Source organism: Ambystoma mexicanum, chromosome 6p, assembly GCF_040938575.1.
Source record: "Ambystoma mexicanum isolate Mex_15411 chromosome 6p, UKY_AmexF1_1, whole genome shotgun sequence".
In the NCBI taxonomy this organism is placed as follows: domain Eukaryota; kingdom Metazoa; phylum Chordata; class Amphibia; order Caudata; family Ambystomatidae; genus Ambystoma; species Ambystoma mexicanum.
The window spans coordinates 1158851577-1158871969 of NC_090935.1; the positions used below are offsets into that span (position 1 = coordinate 1158851577).

At 52.8% G+C, this 20393-nt stretch overlaps 1 protein-coding gene across 1 annotated transcript in view; it reads left to right on the forward strand.

Annotated features, from left to right (window-relative positions):
* Positions 1–20393, forward strand: part of MAMDC2 (MAM domain containing 2) — a 682997-nt gene that overhangs the window by 332998 nt on the left and 329606 nt on the right. The window contains exon 4 of the mRNA XM_069625792.1: positions 3218–3302. Coding sequence (XP_069481893.1) covers positions 3218–3302 — 85 coding nt within the window. The remainder of the gene's footprint in view (positions 1–3217; positions 3303–20393) is intronic.

Here is a 20393-nt window from a genome sequence, read left to right on the forward strand (position 1 = left end):
TGTCTAATGGCAAGTACCGCACAGGCAGGTATTACTCTCCGAACGCGGTGTCCGAGCCTCCCGTGAAGCCACCAAGTGAAGCAACGATAGGCCACCAGCCTGTACCACCTGTGAAAATGAAAGATGCAAACTGTATTAAAATGACAAAACTTTCTTATCATTCTGCTTTGAAAAAAATTCTATCTAGAAAATGCACAATATGGACCCAATTTACATGCATTCGAATGATATGTAGATGTAATTTTATATGTGGGAGACGACCATGACATAGTAGTGGCATCACTGACATCAAAACCAGAGTATACTTACTCGTTACTCGGATTACGCGGACGAACAGTGCCGCGAAGTTCGTGCATAAGCACCATCATCATCCTCAACACGGTCCGTGAGAGGCAGGCTTCCCTGAACTCTGGCAGCTCGGTGATGCATTGCGGACTTGGCTCGCCTTCCGAAATGTAGGCCAAGCACCCGGAATTTTCACGGCAGCAGCAGTTCTCCTCCTCAGTTGGCATTAGCTCGCACCGATTGCACGTGCACCAGGTGGAGACGCCGTCCATGCGACATGGTCCAGGCTCTTCATCCGTTGACTGGTCCTCCCAACTGCCGTCCGAATCCCCATCGTTTTCGCGTGCTTGCCTTTCCAGTAGTTCTTCCTCGGTGTACTCGGGCTCGTACATATACGGCATTATTGTAGCCATTGTGTGGTAAAGAAAGTAAAATAATTTACAGAGATGGTACAGGTGTTCACAAGGCCTAGAAGCGGCGAAGGTAGCTGACCAGAGCACAGAAACGAGTCACAGAACACTCAAAGTAACACACAGAGAGTAATGGAATCGAAAATCTGCTGCTGTGTGTTGTGAAACGGTGTGTTTATACTTATTGAGGAAAGAGGCGTCCTGCCATTTCCATGGCGACACTTCATTAGCTGAGGCGCAGCGATTGTTGACACGAAACATGCTTTGGCGTTGGGAAATGGGCGGTACGCGTCTGCTGATGTCAGGCTCAGGGGCGGGGGATTTGATTTAGTGCCGCAAAAGCAGGTGAGCCAGGGCGATGCGGCAAGTGAGAGGATTATCAGAAAATGGCGGCTGATTTCGAGTGCGTTAGTGGACGAAAAGTCGGGTATGGTCCATAGGAAAGTTTTCTACGATCTACCGATTTATGCTTAAAAACACATGGCCGAACCGTAGGGACAATAAAAAAAAGTCCCGGAACTATCCTTTAAGGAAAATCTCCATCCCCCAAGTCCTCTCTTCCTAATCATAGGGGCTTATTACAGGTTTGGTGGTATCACGCTGGTAAATCTGGCCGGATACCACCAAACGGGATTAACCATTGCCGGCACTTGGTCTGCCAGAATTACTGGCAGAGTACAACTGCCGGCAAAGATGGTTAATCCACATTCCATGGAGTCTCACAGGATTGCCGGTATTGCCGGCACCGGTAATACCGATGTCAGCAATACAGGCTGTTTTTTGCCGGTGGGTTGCCTGACTTACTTTCAGCTCTTGGCTGGAGGTAAATCAGGCACCCTACTGGCAAGCTTGTAGTTTGCCGGTGTGGAAACGTGCCAGTATACAGAAATACCAGCACATTATTTCCTCACCAGCAAAACTGTAATGAGGCCCAGTCTTTACATTGTGATGTTAAACCTGGAGACAAACTACCCACTCTTTCTAAAAGAAGAAAGCCTTTTTTTATAGAACAACATTGTCCTTGATTTCTATAAGAAGGAGCCTTTATTCCATAATTTCTTGTACACTACTCAAGCATATACGCCCCCCAGAAGCTTTATGCCAATCAGCAGAGATGCAGGGACTGTGACAAGGATAAAAGGATTGGATAAACATGAAATTGCTGGTAAATGATTACTCCATTTCTTCCCCATCAAATTACTGCAAAGGGGTGGCGCCAGCGAGGTTTATGTACTGACAGTAGCACGCAGCTGGCTGTGCTGTGATCAACAATATATTGGCTTCAGTCATTATACATTTCTACAGGCTTTCGGCATCCCAATCCCTTCTTTCAGTGATCACCTACCTAAAGTACGAGCCACAATCGAAGAGGACAGGAAGCTTGATCTGTTTGTAAAACTGTTTTCTTTGGAGCAGTCCAGTACTCAAGTTCCGACCACACCAAATTGTCAGGATAACCTCTGACTACATAATTACGCTCATTTAGATTCTCTGTATTCACAGATATTTTGTGTGGATATCCTAAAAACAGATTTGTATATGCCATTTTTCGGACTAGGCTTGGGGACTCCTCGTTTTCGTTTAGGTAAAAGACTCCTTTTGGTTTCTAGTGCTATACTGCCATCCCCGACTCAGAAACAGGTTGGCACCTTTTCAGCTTGCCTGCCGCCTTGCGGTGAATACTGATGGACATGTGCACGGAATGGAGTAATCGGCTAAGGGGCCGACAAGTGGTAGGTAGTAGTAGGGGACCTCCCCACCACCATCAATATGTTTTTGATATTTTTCCTAGACCCAAGAATATGCCACTCCAAAGTCAATATTTGTGATTCAAATAATCAGGTTTTACAATTGTTCCCCACTCTGTTGACAGTCTTCCTTCAGTACAGTGTAGTGGTGTTGTGGTTACAGTTATTCATTTGAAAACTGGCGATTTATGTTGCTTCTGCGCATGTATTTTGTGAGTGCAAGACTTTACAGAACATTCGGTCCCTCGCTGGCTGCTTCTTCAAATGCTGTCATAAGCCATCCATTAAACACAGTGTTTGGAGATTTCTAATATATATATATATATATATATATATATATATATATATATATATATATATATATATATATATATACATACAATGGACAGCATCAGTAATAGAAATGGGGACAGCCACCTGGGGGATGGCCTTGCTAAATAGATTTCTAGCTATCAACCTGCCTCTGGTGACCTCTGTAGCTGGTATGTGTTGGCACTGGCAGGCAGCCATTTTGTTACTTTGATGGAAGCCTGAATGTAAGGAATACAAACATTGCTGCCGCAGCCGGGCCAATGTCTTGCCTCATGTATATACATATGGTCCTGAGGTGAGTGCCATCTCTTTGCCTCCAACTCGTTCTGAACACTGTATGCTTTCATGCTCCAGACACAGGCGTCCATTCAAAACATTTTGCAAGCTATAGTTCCAAAGGCCAAGCGGAAGTACTGTACTTTCCGGCAGTTACTGAGTGCGCTTTATCCTCATATTTTGCAGATCCTTGTGGAAGGCATTCTTGGAGAAGGGCCAGTTGGTAGCGTTGCGATCTTTGAAATAAAAGTGACTACTGGCTACTGCATCCGTAAGTATTTCATCTTTTCCATTTTAAAAGTTGAGGCAATAATTTACAGTAATCTCCAATGAAAATAAAGTCAACTAGAATTATGGTTAACAAATTCGTCTTCTTTAAGAGGCCAGATGATTGACCTTTAAAAGTATGTGGAGGGTGGTTTAGCCTAGATTATGTTATTTCTGGATTTTCCAGTGAGGATGGGGACTCCTACGGGTCACTGGAGAGCCCCACTTGCCTTCGTTGAAAAGAGTGTACAGTACAGAGGTGGTTGCATGAGCCGTCTGCTCTGAGTCTCTTCTTCCTGCACATCCCCTCCTTGATACCCTTTCTTCAACACCCCGGGTGGACCACCACCTCATCTGAGATCTTCATTTTGTAAATGTGTGAACTGAATGATTCCCTTATCCCCTTTTTAATGGTAAATGTTTGTCACACTTCCTAAAATTGGTGCCTGGTGCTTGCTCATTTGTTGTCCCATATTGACTTGAAATTAGCATGTCTCTTGGGAGGACTCCCAAACCCTCCTTCCTTGCATCCGCTTTCAATGTTCCTGAAATGGAATACTCCCAGGGCAATGCTCAAACAGCAGTGTTTAAAGTAGAAGCTGTAACACTGAGGGTATTATTAATTGGACCTCCAAGAGGTCTAGTTTACATTCCTACCGAGAAATTTGAAACATTGTCACACACAATCACGGTCTGTAGAGAAATTATTCTGTTCAACATATTAAATATATATAATCTAATAGCATCTAACACACAAAGCAGTAAAAAATGATTTTGTTATTTATTTATTTTTCTCTGTATCTCAGTGGGCTATTCCCAACATCGGTAAATACACCACTTAACAATAGCCAAAAGAAAAAGGATGAAAATACCCTTCTGCTTTTTAGTACAATTATGAAACATACAGTTAAAAATCAATCCCAAGTGTTTGAAACCAGATAGGCATTTTACATAAGATAATGCCTAATACGAGTTTTTTAGGGCTATATCTGCACTACAGTGTATAATTGCTTTATTGGCCAATGTAGTGCCAGGCACTAGAAAAGTCTAACAACTTGTACTGATAACACACAATACATCAAAGGAACCTAAGCTCTAAGGTCCTCTTACACATATAAAAATGTACAGACAAAAGACTTTGTGAGACCCGGTATAAAGCACAGATCTAAATGGATTAAATAGGTCTATGACTGATTATTCTGTACACAGAACATAAAAGTGCATGAGACCCGCTCATGCTAGATCAAGGTCGACCAGTTTCATAACCATATCTTATTTTGGTCATCTTCATCAGGACTTTATTCAAAACCAAAGGGTTTTGACTTCCTGTGGGGATAAGCCACTTGCTCCCAATCGTGTGTTTTCTTATTCCTATGACCGCACTTAGTTAACGCTGTATTTGTATTTCTATGTCCGGGAGAGCTAGGGGGCTGTTAACTCGTGTTTTTCAGCTCCAAGATATAAACTGAGTACGCTTGAATGGTGCACTGCGAGTGGAAATATGCCGCGCTCGCGGCTATGGCGCTGACTCTAAGGCAAAAAAACAGAATTTCTTGCGGGTCGATGGCGTGTATCTCAACACATCCGGATAGTTGCTGCACTCATCGGTACTCTGCTGAGCGCGGCATATTTCCACTCGCACCTAATTGCCATTCAGCATAAGTGAGGAATACCAAATAAATATGATTACCAGCAAGCCATTCCGCAGACGTTACTTGCAAGAGGGACTGCAGAGATTGAGACACCAATGATGCAGAAGCCGACCATTATCAGCCCCAGAGAGCCTAACCTCCAGAATACAGAACTTCTGCCTGACATCAAAATGAACAACAGCCATTTGAAAACTTGGATCACCATGAACCCATAAAAGGAAGGGCAAACAAACAAGAAATTTCTATTTGTGTTATAGATAACTCCCCTACACTCTATAAGTATCTATCCCAGATAATCTGTGTATATAAATAAAAAAAGATTGAACTTCCACTGATATTACAACAGTATTCATAAGAGTGACACAATTTATCAAAAACACCTGATTCGGCGGGCTGGATTGAGTGGTAACTGCCTGGGGCCTAAGGTACAGGCCTGAGTGCAACAGGGTACCCCAAAACTCCCCTGGTGCAAGTACCCCTTCCGTAGACATTTAGGATATGTGTTATTTTACAGCAATCAGTGGCTCACCGAACAGACTCCTGGGGGGCAGACTATGCCAGGGAGCCAAACAACACATAGATACATGGTAAGGTTAGGTGCTTGGGGAAGACAAGATATCTAATGAATATTGGGGGGTTTTAGAGTTCCATCTGCAAGCGCACATGCAGAGTGGGGAATGTTTTAAGACTCAGAATGCTAGGGAGCTTGACGAGCGATTACAAACAGGAGAGCAGGAAGGAATTGTGCTCTACCCATCCACCATGTTGCTTCCACCTGATTCAAACATGGCAGACAGCCGGCCTAAACCCAGAGCAATCAAACCATTAGAGAACATGAACAATCAGAGACACACAACCCATGAATGCGGTGATAGGAAAAGAGGAAGCACGTGTAGGAGAGGGGGTCTGATGAAGTGACTGCATTTCCGTGACCTCAGATTAAAGGGGAAAGGGCAAAACTAAATGGTAATACACCTTTTAATGAAAATTTCACCTGAATCAATAGAAATGGAAAACCATGCTATTTGTATACATCCAGGGCATTTCCATAACATGTTGTTAAATATAATTTTGAAAGCATTAATAAACTTCGATTTTTAAAAAATCTTCTAACCTCAATTAAATGATTGATTCCTATTTCAATGGGTCTATCGGAATTCATTTTATAAAAGATTTTGTTGCACTTTTAAAATTATATTTATCATCCTGAAGGATTGTGTTTTATGCAGTAGGTGTCGACTGGATGGTGAGAATAGGGGTTTTGACACAGCCAAAATCATGATTCAATGGGCCTTTGAGAGCGACGTCCACTGCTGGATGCCCAGACTGATGTATTCCGATGTCCTCGTGCCTGCTGGAAAAATGATGAAATATTGATGGCCTCTATCATTGTAATATGATGGTGCTGTCTCACCAATCTTTGCATATGTAAGGGGAGAGATTCCAAGAATTGCCCAAAAATAACGGTCTCCAGCATATTTGTGACAAGGTTGGTAGTTAACTATTTAGTGGCCAGGCCTTCCAGGCATTAGTGCATTTGTCGTGGGTTCTCTGTCAGCAGGCCCCTTATCGACAACCATACTATTCTATAAAGGCCTTCTTAATATCTGGCTAGGTTGTAATGGTGGGACTGGCGGGATTCAGGGCTAGCTATAGCCTTTTGGTTGTAGTCCCGAACTTCTATCCGGGTCTACAACCAAAAGACCCGGGGCTATAGCCCACTCAGCCACCCCTAGCAACGCCTCTGGCTTTCTGGTATGCTAATTAGAGTTCTTCTGTGAAAAGGCGTGTGTTGTACTGTCTCCACCACATCTCTGGTCAAGTGTCACTTGGGGCACCTCAAAGGATCTTTCCCTTTTGTGTATCTGTGTGTATTTGTGAAAACAGGCTGGGGAATAGGTGTGTACACTCAGGACAAGGTAGGTTTGTGCATTGCCCTCCCTCAGCTATGTGATGATGATCCAGTTTTTGTAGGAGAATATAAAACCTTTTTTATGATGACTAAACCCTCATCGAGAGGATGAGTCACAGGGGGCTGTGGTAAATCCTGCGGTGTCGTCCCTGCTCCCCGAGGGGGAGACTCTACTCATGAGGACAAGGGGGTGAGGCTGCTACCTGATAGTCCCCGTGGGGATTGTACTCGGTGGGGAGGATCTCATGGGGAGGGATTCCCCCTCTGGGATACAGGAAGGACATCAGGTAGAAACGCAGTATTCCCAATACCTACCCACCTCTTTGCCACCTCCTTCCTTACCTTCCTCTAATCCTGAGGCCAAGGACAAGTCTTGCAGTCCTGTTCTGGATTAGTTGTAAAGGGCGGAGAGTTGAGGCAGGTAGATTTAGACAAAGAGGCTGTTACAGTAGTCCAATCTAGAGAGAACCAGATCTTGGGAGACAGTGAGCTTCTGGGCGAAGTACTTGTGTCAAACCAGTAATACCTCTAATGCTGGATGAAGAAGAGTAGGGTTAAGTCCATTGGTGCTTAATCATAACCTAATGAAGAAGCCTCCAGACAACCTAATTGAGCTGTCTAGCTTTGTAACGTTCAAGCAAGAAGTGGCTTAAAAATGAAAGAGGGACTAACCATGTTGTCAGTCCTTCCCTGGAGGCACCGCGAGCAAAGCACCCATACGGCGGATGGCAAAGCTGAAGCAGAATCTGCTGACTGGGACATAGACGGTGGAACTACGATGTTCCTCTCTGCTCTTCTGAGTACCAGATGACCAAAACCTGAAGATACAGGTAGTACAGGCATGGAAGAATGCTGTATGACGTGGTCGAGCAGAGGCATGCAGCCCGGCTCCAAGGAAGTGCTGAAGAGCCACTTAAGGCAGCGTGAGAAAAAGAAGAAATTAAAAAAAGCTGAGAGAAGCCTTGGAAAAGCCAGAGATCAAAGCAGAGGACCGGGGACCCAACTGGAAGGTACGAGGGTGACCTGGGTCCATCAAGCGAACAGGAGAAACTCATGTGAGAGGGGCTAGGACCCTGAAAGGAACATTAAGGAAATTTGCAAGAATCATTATACCTGTCAGGGTAGTGTTCAAGGTATAATAGAAATTGAACAGAGAAAAGGATACAGGATCGGGGAACCCACCAGTGTAGGAGGAGTTCCTCAGTTGAGCATCTTCTTTGTGTCAGTACCTGGCAACCGAGTGCACCAGGTCTGCCGAACCGAACCACTAGTGAGGCTCAGAACTGCCAAGTAAAGCCTGAGAAATGCAGGGGGGAGGGGAGACATTCCCCCTGGCATTTGAGAAGCATTAGAAAGACCAGGGGATGGGAGTAATTCACCCTGGTATTGTGGACAATGTGGGAGGCCTAAGAAAGACCAGGGGAAGGGAGTCATTCCCCTGGTGTTGTGGACATTGTGAGAAGCTTTAGAAAGGCTAGGGGAATGGAGTCATTCCCCTGGCATTGTGAGAAGCTTTAAGAAAGACCAGAGGAGGGAGTAATTTCCCTGGCATTGTGAGAAGATTAAGAAAGACCAGGGGAAGAGAGTTGTTCCCCCTGGCATTGTGGACATTTTAAGACGGCTGAGAAAGGCCAGGGAAAGGGAGTCATTCCCCTGGCGTTATGAAGAATCCTGAGAAAGATCAGGGGAAGGAAGCCATACCCTCTGCCACTGTGTATCATGAAGCCAAGCAGTAGAAAGCACAGTGAAGGTAGTCATACCCCTGGAACTGTGAAAGTGTTGAGACCAAGATACCAGGAGAAGGGAGATACTCTCCAGGGATCCAACAGTAAAATCAGTAATCATTCCCAATAAGGAATGCTGACATTTTAGGACTGTGAACTTTGGGTTTAACCAAGAACTTGTAGTCCTCTTTGAGACTTTTTACTTGGAACTTTGTTTGCACCTTGGAAAAGGATCTTGACCTGGGGATCGGAGTTATTCCCTCTGGGGAAAATCCCCTGTTTCACTGGAACCAGAAGCTGCTGTCCAGAATACAGGGTACTTCTTCTGGACCCAGAAGACTCACTAATTAGTTGGTTAATTTTCAAGTGTAAGGGAAGGAAATAGGTTTCTAACACAGGACGGTGGATGCTTTATTTTCTTGGACATCCTGACAGACGCCTTAATATTTTGTTGAGGCAGGGAAACCCCTCTTACTAATAGGGCAAGATAGGTTTTCCTTTCTTTCACATATAAATAAAAGTCTTTAGCAACAAGAGTGCCACCCATGTGTCAGTCTCCTCCTTCTGCACCTTTAGAATGCCTAATAACTCAAGTATCAAATAAACCGAATGTTGTTTTCACTCTTTCTTCCATGTCATCAAAACACATATGGTGCTGGAATTCAAAGCCCAAGAGGGTGAAAAAAGAGTTGTTATAAACTTCTAATAGTCCCTCTGGTATCTCCTTCTATGATGTTGGATGAGATGTTAAGTGAATTTAAAGACCAGAACCTATAGTGTTTGAAAGCTAAATCATGCATAATGGGGGACTTCAATTCCAGGACAGGCAGTGAATGCTGACTAACACAACGGGATAAAAAATGAATGGGAGCAAAACAATATTCACCCTCTGGTGATACAATCTAACTTTGCTAACAAACAAGGCCATCCTTTGATCGAATTATATGATAAACACATACAGGGTAATTCATAGAATTTCGCAGAAAAGTGTCGCAAGCGGCTGGCGCAGAGTGTCCGCGTGCGATTGACTGCGCCAGGCACGTGCGCTAAAACCGATTTCCGCGCACAGCGTATTCATGGATTTCATGCTCCCAAACCAGCCGTGGCGCAGAGTATCGCAGCGACCCTGCAGCAGCGCCAGTAACGCCCCCAAGAACGCCCTCGCGCAAGGAAAAGCCAGCAAAATCGCTAAATCATCGCAAAGGGCTGCGCTAACCCTGGACCAGTTTACAGGGCAGCCAAACAAGGAACGCAAAGCGGGTAACGTGCATATCAGGGGTACACGTGAAGTCATACACGCGATTAGCCAGGGTAAGTGTATTACAGGGGTACACGTGAAGTCATACACGCGATTAGCCAGGGTACGTGTATTACAGGGGTACGCGGGAAGTTTAACACGCGATTGGCCAGGGTATGTGTATTACAGGGGTACGCGGGAAGTTTAACACGCGATTGGCCAGGGTACGTGTATTACAGGGGTACGCGGGAAGTTTAACACGCGATTAGCCAGGGTAAGTGTATTACAGGGGTACACGTGAAGTCATACACGCGATTAGCCAGGGTACGTGTATTACAGGGGTACGCGGGAAGTTTAACACGCGATTGGCCAGGGTACGTGTATTACAGGGGTACGCGGGAAGTTTAACACGCGATTGGCCAGGGTACGTGTATCACAGGGGTACGCGGGAAGTTTAACACGCGATTGGCCAGTGTAAGTGTATTACAGGGGTACGCGGGAAGTCATACACGCGATTAGCCAGGGTACGTGTATTACAGGGGTACGCGGGAAGTTTAACACGCGATTGGCCAGGGTACGTGTATTACAGGGGTACGCGGGAAGTTTAACACGCGATTAGCCAGGGTAAGTGTATTACAGGGGTACGCGGGAAGTTTAACACGCGATTAGCCAGGGTACGTGTATTACAGGGGTACGCGGGAAGTTTAACACGCGATTGGCCAGGGTACATGTATTACAGGGGTACGCGGGAAGTTTAACACGCGATTGGCCAGGGTACGTGTATTACAGGGGTACGCGTGAAGTTATACACGCGATTAGCCAGGGTACGTGTATTACAGGGGTACGCGGGAAGTTTAACACGCGATTGGCCAGGGTACGTGTATTACAGGGGTACGCGGGAAGTTCAACACGCGATTGGCCAGGGTACGTGTATTACAGGGGTACGCGGGAAGTTTCACATGCGATTTGGCCAGGTACGTGTATTACAGGGGTGCGTGGGAATTATCACACGCGATTTGGCTTGGTACGTGTATTACAGGGGTGTGCGGGAATTATCACACGCAATTAGGCTGGGTGGGTCCTCACAGGTGTTCCCTGTACACCCTCCACAGCCCCTGCAGGCAGCCCACAAAACAGGGGACTACCCTGCACACCTGCTCATGTCCCCCTGCACCCCCACCCCCCAGCAGTGCAGGGGCACCCTCCACCAGGCCCCCACTCATGTCTCCCACCACCCCCACCCCCCAGCCACCAGGGTCACCCTCCACCAGGCCCCCACTCATGTCTCCCACCACCCCCACCCCCCAGCAGTGCAGGGGCAGCCTCCACCAGGCCCCCACTCATGTCCCCTATCACCCCCACCCCCCCGCCACCAGGGTCACCCTCCACCAGGCCCCCACTCATGTCTCCCACCACCCCCACCCCCCAGCAGTGCAGGGGCAGCCTCCACCAGACCCCCACTCATGTCTCCCACCACCCCCACCCCCCAGCAGTGCAGGGGCAGCCTCCACCAGGCCCCCACTCATGTCTCCCACCACCCCCACCCCCCAGCAGTGCAGGGGCAGCCTCCACCAGGCCCCCACTCATGTCCCCTATCACCCCCACCCCCCGCCACCAGGGGCACCCTCCACCAGGCCCCCACTCATGTCCCCTATCACCCCCACCCCCCGCCACCAGGGGCACCCTCCACCAGGCCCCCACTCATGTCTCCCACCACCCCCACCCCCCAGCAGTGCAGGGGCAGCCTCCACCAGGCCCCCACTCATGTCTCCCACCACCCCCACCCCCCAGCAGTGCAGGGGCACCCTCCACCAGGCCCCCACTCATGTCCCCTATCACCCCCACCCCCCCGCCACCAGGGGCACCCTCCACCAGGCCCCCACTCATGTCTCCCACCACCCCCACCCCCCAGCAGTGCAGGGGCAGCCTCCACCAGGCCCCCACTCATGTCTCCCACCACCCCCACCCCCCAGCAGTGCAGGGGCAGCCTCCACCAGGCCCCCACTCATGTCTCCCACCACCCCCACCCCCCAGCAGTGCAGGGGCAGCCTCCACCAGGCCCCCACTCATGTCTCCCACCACCCCCACCCCCCAGCAGTGCAGGGGCAGCCTCCACCAGGCCCCCACTCATGTCCCCTATCACCCCCACCCCCCGCCACCAGGGGCACCCTCCACCAGGCCCCCACTCATGTCTCCCACCACCCCCACCCCCCAGCAGTGCAGGGGCACCCTCCACCAGGCCCCCACTCATGTCTCCCACCACCCCCACCCCCCAGCCACCAGGGGCACCCTCCACCAGGCCCCCACTCATGTCTCCCACCACCCCCACCCCCCAGCAGTGCAGGGGCACCCTCCACCAGGCCCCCACTCATGTCTCCCACCACCCCCACCCCCCAGCCACCAGGGGCACCCTCCACCAGGCCCCCACTCATGTCTCCCACCACCCCCACCCCCCAGCAGTGCAGGGGCACCCTCCACCAGGCCCCCACTCATGTCTCCCACCACCCCCACCCCCCAGCAGTGCAGGGGCAGCCTCCACCAGGCCCCCACTCATGTCCCCTATCACCCCCACCCCCCCGCCACCAGGGGCACCCTCCACCAGGCCCCCACTCATGTCTCCCACCACCCCCACCCCCCAGCAGTGCAGGGGCAGCCTCCACCAGACCCCCACTCATGTCTCCGACCACCCCCACCCCCCAGCAGTGCAGGGGCAGCCTCCACCAGGCCCCCACTCATGTCTCCCACCACCCCCACCCCCCAGCAGTGCAGGGGCAGCCTCCACCAGGCCCCCACTCATGTCCCCTATCACCCCCACCCCCCCGCCACCAGGGGCACCCTCCACCAGGCCCCCACTCATGTCTCCCACCACCCCCACCCCCCAGCAGTGCAGGGGCAGCCTCCACCAGGCCCCCACTCATGTCTCCCACCACCCCCACCCCCCAGCAGTGCAGGGGCAGCCTCCACCAGGCCCCCACTCATGTCTCCCACCACCCCCACCCCCCAGCAGTGCAGGGGCAGCCTCCACCAGGCCCCCACTCATGTCTCCCACCACCCCCACCCCCCAGCAGTGCAGGGGCAGCCTCCACCAGGCCCCCACTCATGTCTCCCACCACCCCCACCCCCCAGCAGTGCAGGGGCAGCCTCCACCAGGCCCCCACTCATGTCCCCTATCACCCCCACCCCCCGCCACCAGGGGCACCCTCCACCAGGCCCCCACTCATGTCTCCCACCACCCCCACCCCCCAGCAGTGCAGGGGCACCCTCCACCAGGCCCCCACTCATGTCTCCCACCACCCCCACCCCCCAGCCACCAGGGGCACCCTCCACCAGGCCCCCACTCATGTCTCCCACCCCCCCCACCCCCCAGCAGTGCAGGGGCACCCTCCACCAGGCCCCCACTCATGTCTCCCACCACCCCCACCCCCCAGCCACCAGGGGCACCCTCCACCAGGCCCCCACTCATGTCTCCCACCACCCCCACCCCCCAGCAGTGCAGGGGCAGCCTCCACCAGGCCCCCACTCATGTCCCCTATCACCCCCACCCCCCGCCACCAGGGGCACCCTCCACCAGGCCCCCACTCATGTCTCCCACCACCCCCACCCCCCAGCAGTGCAGGGGCACCCTCCACCAGGCCCCCACTCATGTCTCCCACCACCCCCACCCCCCAGCCACCAGGGGCACCCTCCACCAGGCCCCCACTCATGTCTCCCACCCCCCCCACCCCCCAGCAGTGCAGGGGCACCCTCCACCAGGCCCCCACTCATGTCTCCCACCACCCCCACCCCCCAGCCACCAGGGGCACCCTCCACCAGGCCCCCACTCATGTCTCCCACCACCCCCACCCCCCTGCCACCATGTGCAGCCCCCACCAGGTCCTCACAATGTGCGTAATGGTCAGCCTCCACAGCCAAAAAGCCCTACCAAGTAACCCATTCACCCACATGGAAATGGAAATCACATGTTACACCCCCAATGTTCATGAAGCAAATGAACCCATGTCCGTCACACACATATTTTCCAATTGAATGGGAAAACACACAACATGACATGCATGAAACCAATGAGATGAAACCACACAGTGAACAATGGAAAAAAAAATGTATTAGAAAAAAATACGAATGCTAAAGAAAGAAAACTAACTACAATGTAAATGTGAAAAAAGAAGCTGCATGTCCGCATAAAAACACAAAACTAGAAAATCTAATCCAAAAAATTTTGTCCAAAGTGAAATGTCAAAACTCTCCGTGCAACAAAGAACTATGTACAAAAATAACAAGGGTCCATCATCACAACAGAACTAAGGAAACCTCCTAAAAAACCTACCTAAATATCAACTATATACAAAAAGTGGAGCAGTGTCCGTCGACTCCAAATCATAAGAAAAAACAAAGGAAACCTAAAACTAAAGAACTATATACAAAGGCGGCGGGCAAGTCCAGCGGCTCACTCTGTGGTGTTCCGGGCCAGGGCATCATCGAACTCCTGTTCGATGTCCCGGAGGCGGTCCAGTTCCATGGCCCCGAGGCTCCGCAGGGACGACGCCGTGTCCTCCTCCAACCCCCTGCGGATTGCCTCGAGGCACTCGGCCCGCCTCAGGGCCCTCCGCATGGAGTTCTCCGCCCTGACCATTGTGAGCCGCGCCTCTTCCGCCCGCCGCCGCTCCGCACCTATGGCGTGGCCCAACCGCTGCCACACGGAAGACACTCTCTGTCCTGGGTCCTCCTGCCCTCCGGCCGATGCCTGCCCCTCCGATGTCGAAGGCCCCGAGCCTTCATGGCTCCCACCATCTTGCTGCTGCTGCTGCTCTGCCTCTGCCCGTGCACTGCCTCCTGCTGCCTGCACATCCTCCGCCGGCTGGGGTGCAGTTGTTGATGTGGCCACCCCTGCTGGACGTCCGACTCCCGACTGTGGCAGGGATGCCTCCTCCACCAGCCTGGCCGCACTGTCAGAGGCAGCTCCACAGGGCACCCAGGTGACTGATGGGTGGGAAGATGGCACAGAGGACGACTGGCGCGTAGGGGGTCCAGTTGAGGAGGGGGTCGGAACAAGCCCCATCAGACGGAGGAATCCGGTCTGGGTGACCTGTCCCAGCAGGCTGACGTGGTCAACGAGCCATTCGAGATGACGTGCAGTCTCTCCATGAAAAGACTGCAGGTCACCTCGCATGGCCCGTTGACGCAACGCCACACCAGCCAGGACAGGCTCAACCCGGACCTGGATAGCCACGTCCGCAGGCAGAGGAAGGCCAGTTGACGTCAGCTCATCCCCTGCCTGAAAACGGGTCTGGACGTAGGCATCCCTGCTGGTGCAAGATGATGCAGGGACAGGATCGGGGACAGGATTGCACACAGGCACCTCCGCGGCCGCCTGTGCTGCCTCCTGTCCCTGGTCCTGGACTGCACCACTAGCACCAGTGGGATCCCCACCTCCAGACCCCGTCTCTGGTGCTTGCGCGGCCCCCTCCTCCACCAAACCCCCCACCAACCTGGATGACTCTGTGCCATCTTCCCCTGTTGGGCCCTGTGGGGTCCCAGCTGCCCCTTCTGCTGCCGAGGAGTCCAACTGCAACCTCCGCCTCTTGGACCTCCCCCCGGCAGCTGCGGCCTGGGACGCGGCACCGGACTCCTCACTCCCCGACGAGATGACAACACGGGAGGGGAGCCGGGCCTTGCGTCTCCGGCTGGCGGTCGGATCCCCGCCGCTGTGCTCCACAGCACCTTCTCCGCCCTCTTCATCAGTTGACGCTGCAGACAGGGAGAAACAAAACACAGGCATCAGGGCACTGTACAATGGACACATACACGCATGACAGTTGCACATGAGTGGCATTGGCAAACCTCAGACATGTCATCACAATCCCCAACACACATGTCATTGCAACTGGCACACATGAGCCATACCACAGCCATATCGCAACTGCCACCACCATCCCTACACATACAACAGCATCAGCAGCCAAAGGGGAGCCATACATCACATGCAACACAGGAAGTGCACCACACATGTACACACACCACCACACTTGCATGCATGTCTACACCTCTGCCAAGTGTCGCACTGTTCAGACGGGCATCCATGTCACATCTGCCAATCAGGCTTCCACATACCGCTGTCACATGCATCCATGTAGCATCACTGTTGCACCTTTGACAAATACACACACATGCACATGTACACAGTGCTCATACATGCAGCCGAAAACAACATACATGCCTGACATCACGGACATGTCTACTTACATACACATTCATCCAAACATGTGTGCACGCACAACTGCATTTGCCATGCAAGCCCACACACACATCCATGTCTCACACATTACAGCCCTCGCATGTGTCAGCCCCACGGCCCTGTACACCCCCACCCGTAAGCGCGTCTGTGACGTGACCGTGACGTGACCCGCACGGGTGTTTCCCACACAGCACGTGATGACAGAGCACACGTGGAAAGACTGCACGTCAGAGTCTCATTGCGTGTGATTGGTGGAAATGGCCGTACACCGGGATACAGGTGCGCTGACGTACTTGCGTGTGTAAGTGTCCGCGCACACCTCATATACACGTACATAGGCCAATCGCGTGTACACGCACTTTTGTCCAATTACACGCGATGAGACTCTGACGTGCAGTCTTTCCACGTGTGCTCTGTCATCACGTGCTGTGTGGGAAACACCCGTGCGGGTCATGTCACAGACGCGCTTACGCGCTGAGGGCCTTTGGTCCAATGGAATCGCGTATGCGTGCTGACGCGCTTACGCGCTAAGGGCCTTTCCTCGGTTTTCACGCTGACGTGCAGGATTTTCACGTGCCAATTCACTCCGTACCAAGCTGGCCACGCGTGAGCACACGGGAGACCACGCTCCTGCCCAGAAGGCCGAATTACTGCCCCCCAGAGCCCCGAGCACGCTCCCACCTGCTATCTGCTGCTGCCTGACTGCCTGCTGCCCACGTGCACTGCCATTTGCTGCCTGCACATCAGCCAGGGGTGCTGTTGCTGTGACCACCCCTGCTGGAACAGAAGACTCCCGACTGGAATTCCATCGCTCCACAGCCCAGCCCCAGGACCCAGTTGCCCACCCACTCCTGCCTCTGGGGTTGTCATGTCGGGGCTAACACCATCTGTGACCACTGACAACCCCCGGCCAGAGAGGCAGAGGGGCACCAGCTTCAGTGCCACCGAAGTTGGTGTCCTGGTGGAGCAAGTCCTGGGGCAGTATGATGCCCTCTTTGGAAGTTCCCGCGCCGACAAGGAAGGACGGACTCGGATCTGGACAGACATCGTGACTGCCATCAACGCGGAGGGGGTGGCAGTCCGGGACTTACAACATGTCAGGAAGCGCTGGGAGGACTTCAGGTCCAGGACCCTGAACAAGGCCCGGCGCCTCTTGAAGGCAGCGGATGCCAAGGGGCGCCGGGGCCACTTGTCGGAAGAACAGATGGGGGTCCTGGAACGCATATCCCCAGCGCTCCACGTCCAGGTCCTAGAGAAGCAGAGCCGTCTGGAGTCGAGCGGTGAGTGTACATGCATCCTGGTTGTGAGCAGGGCGTGTGGTGATCATTCCCCATTGTGCCGGTTGCACATCTGTTTGTATGGGGTGGAGTATGGGTGGGGGTGTACAGGGCCGTGGGGCTGACACATGCGAGGGCTGTAATGTGTGAGACATGGATGGTGCTTGTGTGTGTGGGCTTGCATGGCAAATGCAGTTGTGCGTGCACACATGTTTGGATGAATGTGTATGTAAGTAGACATGTCCGTGATGTCAGGCATGTATGTTGTTTTCGGCTGCATGTATGAGCACTGTGTACATGTGCATGTGTGTGTATTTGTCAAAGGTGCAACAGTGATGCTACATGGATGCATGTGACAGCGGTATGTGGAAGCCTGATTGGCAGATGTGACATGGATGCCCGTCTGAACAGTGCGACACTTGGCAGAGGTGTAGACATGCATGCAAGTGTGGTGGTGTGTGTACATGTGTGGTGCACTTCCTGTGTTGCATGTGATGTATGGCTCCCCTTTGGCTGCTGATGCTGTTGTATGTGTAGGGATGGTGGTGGCAGTTGCGATATGGCTGTGGTATGGCTCATGTGTGCCAGTTGCAATGACATGTGTGTTGGGGATTGTGATGACATGTCTGAGGTTTGCCAATGCCACTCATGTGCAACTGTCATGCGTGTATGTGTCCATTGTACAGTGCCCTGATGCCTGTGTTTTGTTTCTCCCTGTCTGCAGCGTCAACTGATGAAGAGGGCGGAGAAGGTGCTGTGGAGCACAGCGGCGGGGATCCGACCGCCAGCCGGAGACGCAAGGCCCGGCTCCCCTCCCGTGTTGTCATCTCGTCGGGGAGTGAGGAGTCCGGTGCCGCGTCCCAGGCCGCAGCTGCCGGGGGGAGGTCCAAGAGGCGGAGGTTGCAGTTGGACTCCTCGGCAGCAGAAGGGGCAGCTGGGACCCCACAGGGCCCAACAGGGGAAGATGGCACAGAGTCATCCAGGTTGGTGGGGGGTTTGGTGGAGGAGGGGGCCGCGCAAGCACCAGAGACAGGGTCTGGAGGTGGGGATCCCACTGGTGCTAGTGGTGCAGTGCAGGACCAGGGACAGGAGGCAGCACAGGCGGCCGCGGAGGTGCCTGTGTGCAATCCTGTCCCCGATCCTGTCCCTGCATCATCTTGCACCAGCAGGGATGCCTACGTCCAGACCCGTTTTCAGGCAGGGGATGAGCTGACGTCAACTGGCCTTCCTCTGCCTGCGGACGTGGCCATCCAGGACCGGGTTGAGCCTGTCCTGGCTGGCGTGGCGTTGCGTCAACGGGCCATGCGAGGTGACCTGCAGTCTTTTCATGGAGAGACTGCACGTCATCTCGAATGGCTCGTTGACCACGTCAGCCTGCTGGGACAGGTCACCCAGGCCGGATTCCGCTGTCTGATGGGGCTTGTTCCGACCCCCTCCTCAACTGGACCCCCTACGCGCCAGTCGTCCTCTGTGCCATCTTCCCACCCATCAGTCACCTGGGTGCCCTGTGGAGCTGCCTCTGACAGTGCGGCCAGGCTGGTGGAGGAGGCATCCCTGCCACAGTCGGGAGTCGGACGTCCAGCAGGGGTGGCCACATCAACAGGTGCACCCCAGCCGGCGGAGGATGTGCAGGCAGCAGGAGGCAGTGCACGGGCAGAGGCAGAGCAGCAGCAGCAGCAAGATGGTGGGAGCCATGAAGGCTCGGGGCCTTCGACATCGGAGGGGCAGGCATCGGCCGGAGGGCAGGAGGACCCAGGACAGAGAGTGTCTTCCGTGTGGCAGCGGTTGTGCCACGCCATAGGTGCGGAGCGGCGGCGGGCGGAAGAGGCGCGGCTCACAATGGTCAGGGCGGAGAACTCCATGCGGAGGGCCCTGAGGCGGGCCGAGTGCCTCGAGGCAATCCGCAGGGGGTTGGAGGAGGACACGGCGTCGTCCCTGCGGAGCCTCGGGGCCATGGAACTGGACCGCCTCCGGGACATCGAACAGGAGTTCGATGATGCCCTGGCCCGGAACACCACAGAGTGAGCCGCTGGACTTGCCCGCCGCCTTTGTATATAGTTCTTTAGTTTTAGGTTTCCTTTCGTTCTTATTATTATTTGGAGTCGACGGACACTGCTCCACTTTTTGTATATAGTTGATATTTAGGTAGGTTTTTTAGGAGGTTTCCTTAGTTCAGTTGTGATGATGGACCCTTGTTATTTTTGTACATAGTTCTTTGTTGCATGGAGAGTTTTTACATTTCACTTTGGACATAATTTTTTTGATTTGATTTTCTAGTTTTGTGTTTTTATGCGGACATGCAGCTTATTTTTTCACATTTACATTGTAGTTAGTTTTCTTTCTTTGGCATTTGTATTTTTTTCAATACATTTTTTTTTCCATTGTTCACTGTGTGGTTTCATCTCATTGGTTTCATGCATGTCATGTTGTGTGTTTTCCCATTCAATTTGAAAATATGTGTGTGACGGACATGGGTTCATTTGCTTCATGTACATTGGGGGTGTAACATGTGATTTCCATTTCCATGTGGGTGAATGGGTTACTTGGTAGGTCTTTTTGGCTGTGGAGGATGACCATTACGCACATGATTGGGGATTGTGAGGACCTGGTGGGGGCTGCACATGGTGGCAGGGGGGTGGGGGTGCAGGGGGACATGAGTGGGGGCCTGGTGGAGGTTGAGCCTGCACTGCTGGGGGGGTGGGGGTGGTGGGAGACATGAGTGGGGGCCTGGTGGAGGGTGACCCTGCACTGCTGGGGTGTGGGGGTGATGGGAGACATGAGTGGGGGCCTGGTGGAGGGTGACCCTGGTGGCTGGGGGGTGGGGGTGATAGGGGACATGAGTGGGGGCCTGGTGGAGGGTGACCCTGGTGGCTGGGGGGTGGGGGTGGTGGTAGACATGAGTGGGGGCCTGGTGGAGGGTGACCCTGCACTGCTGGGGTGTGGGGGTGGTGGGAGACATGAGTTGGACATGGGTGGGGGCCTACTGGCAGGTGCCCCACAGTGCTGGGGGGTGGGGGTGGTGGGGGACATGAGTTGGACATGGGTGGGGGACTGCTGGCAG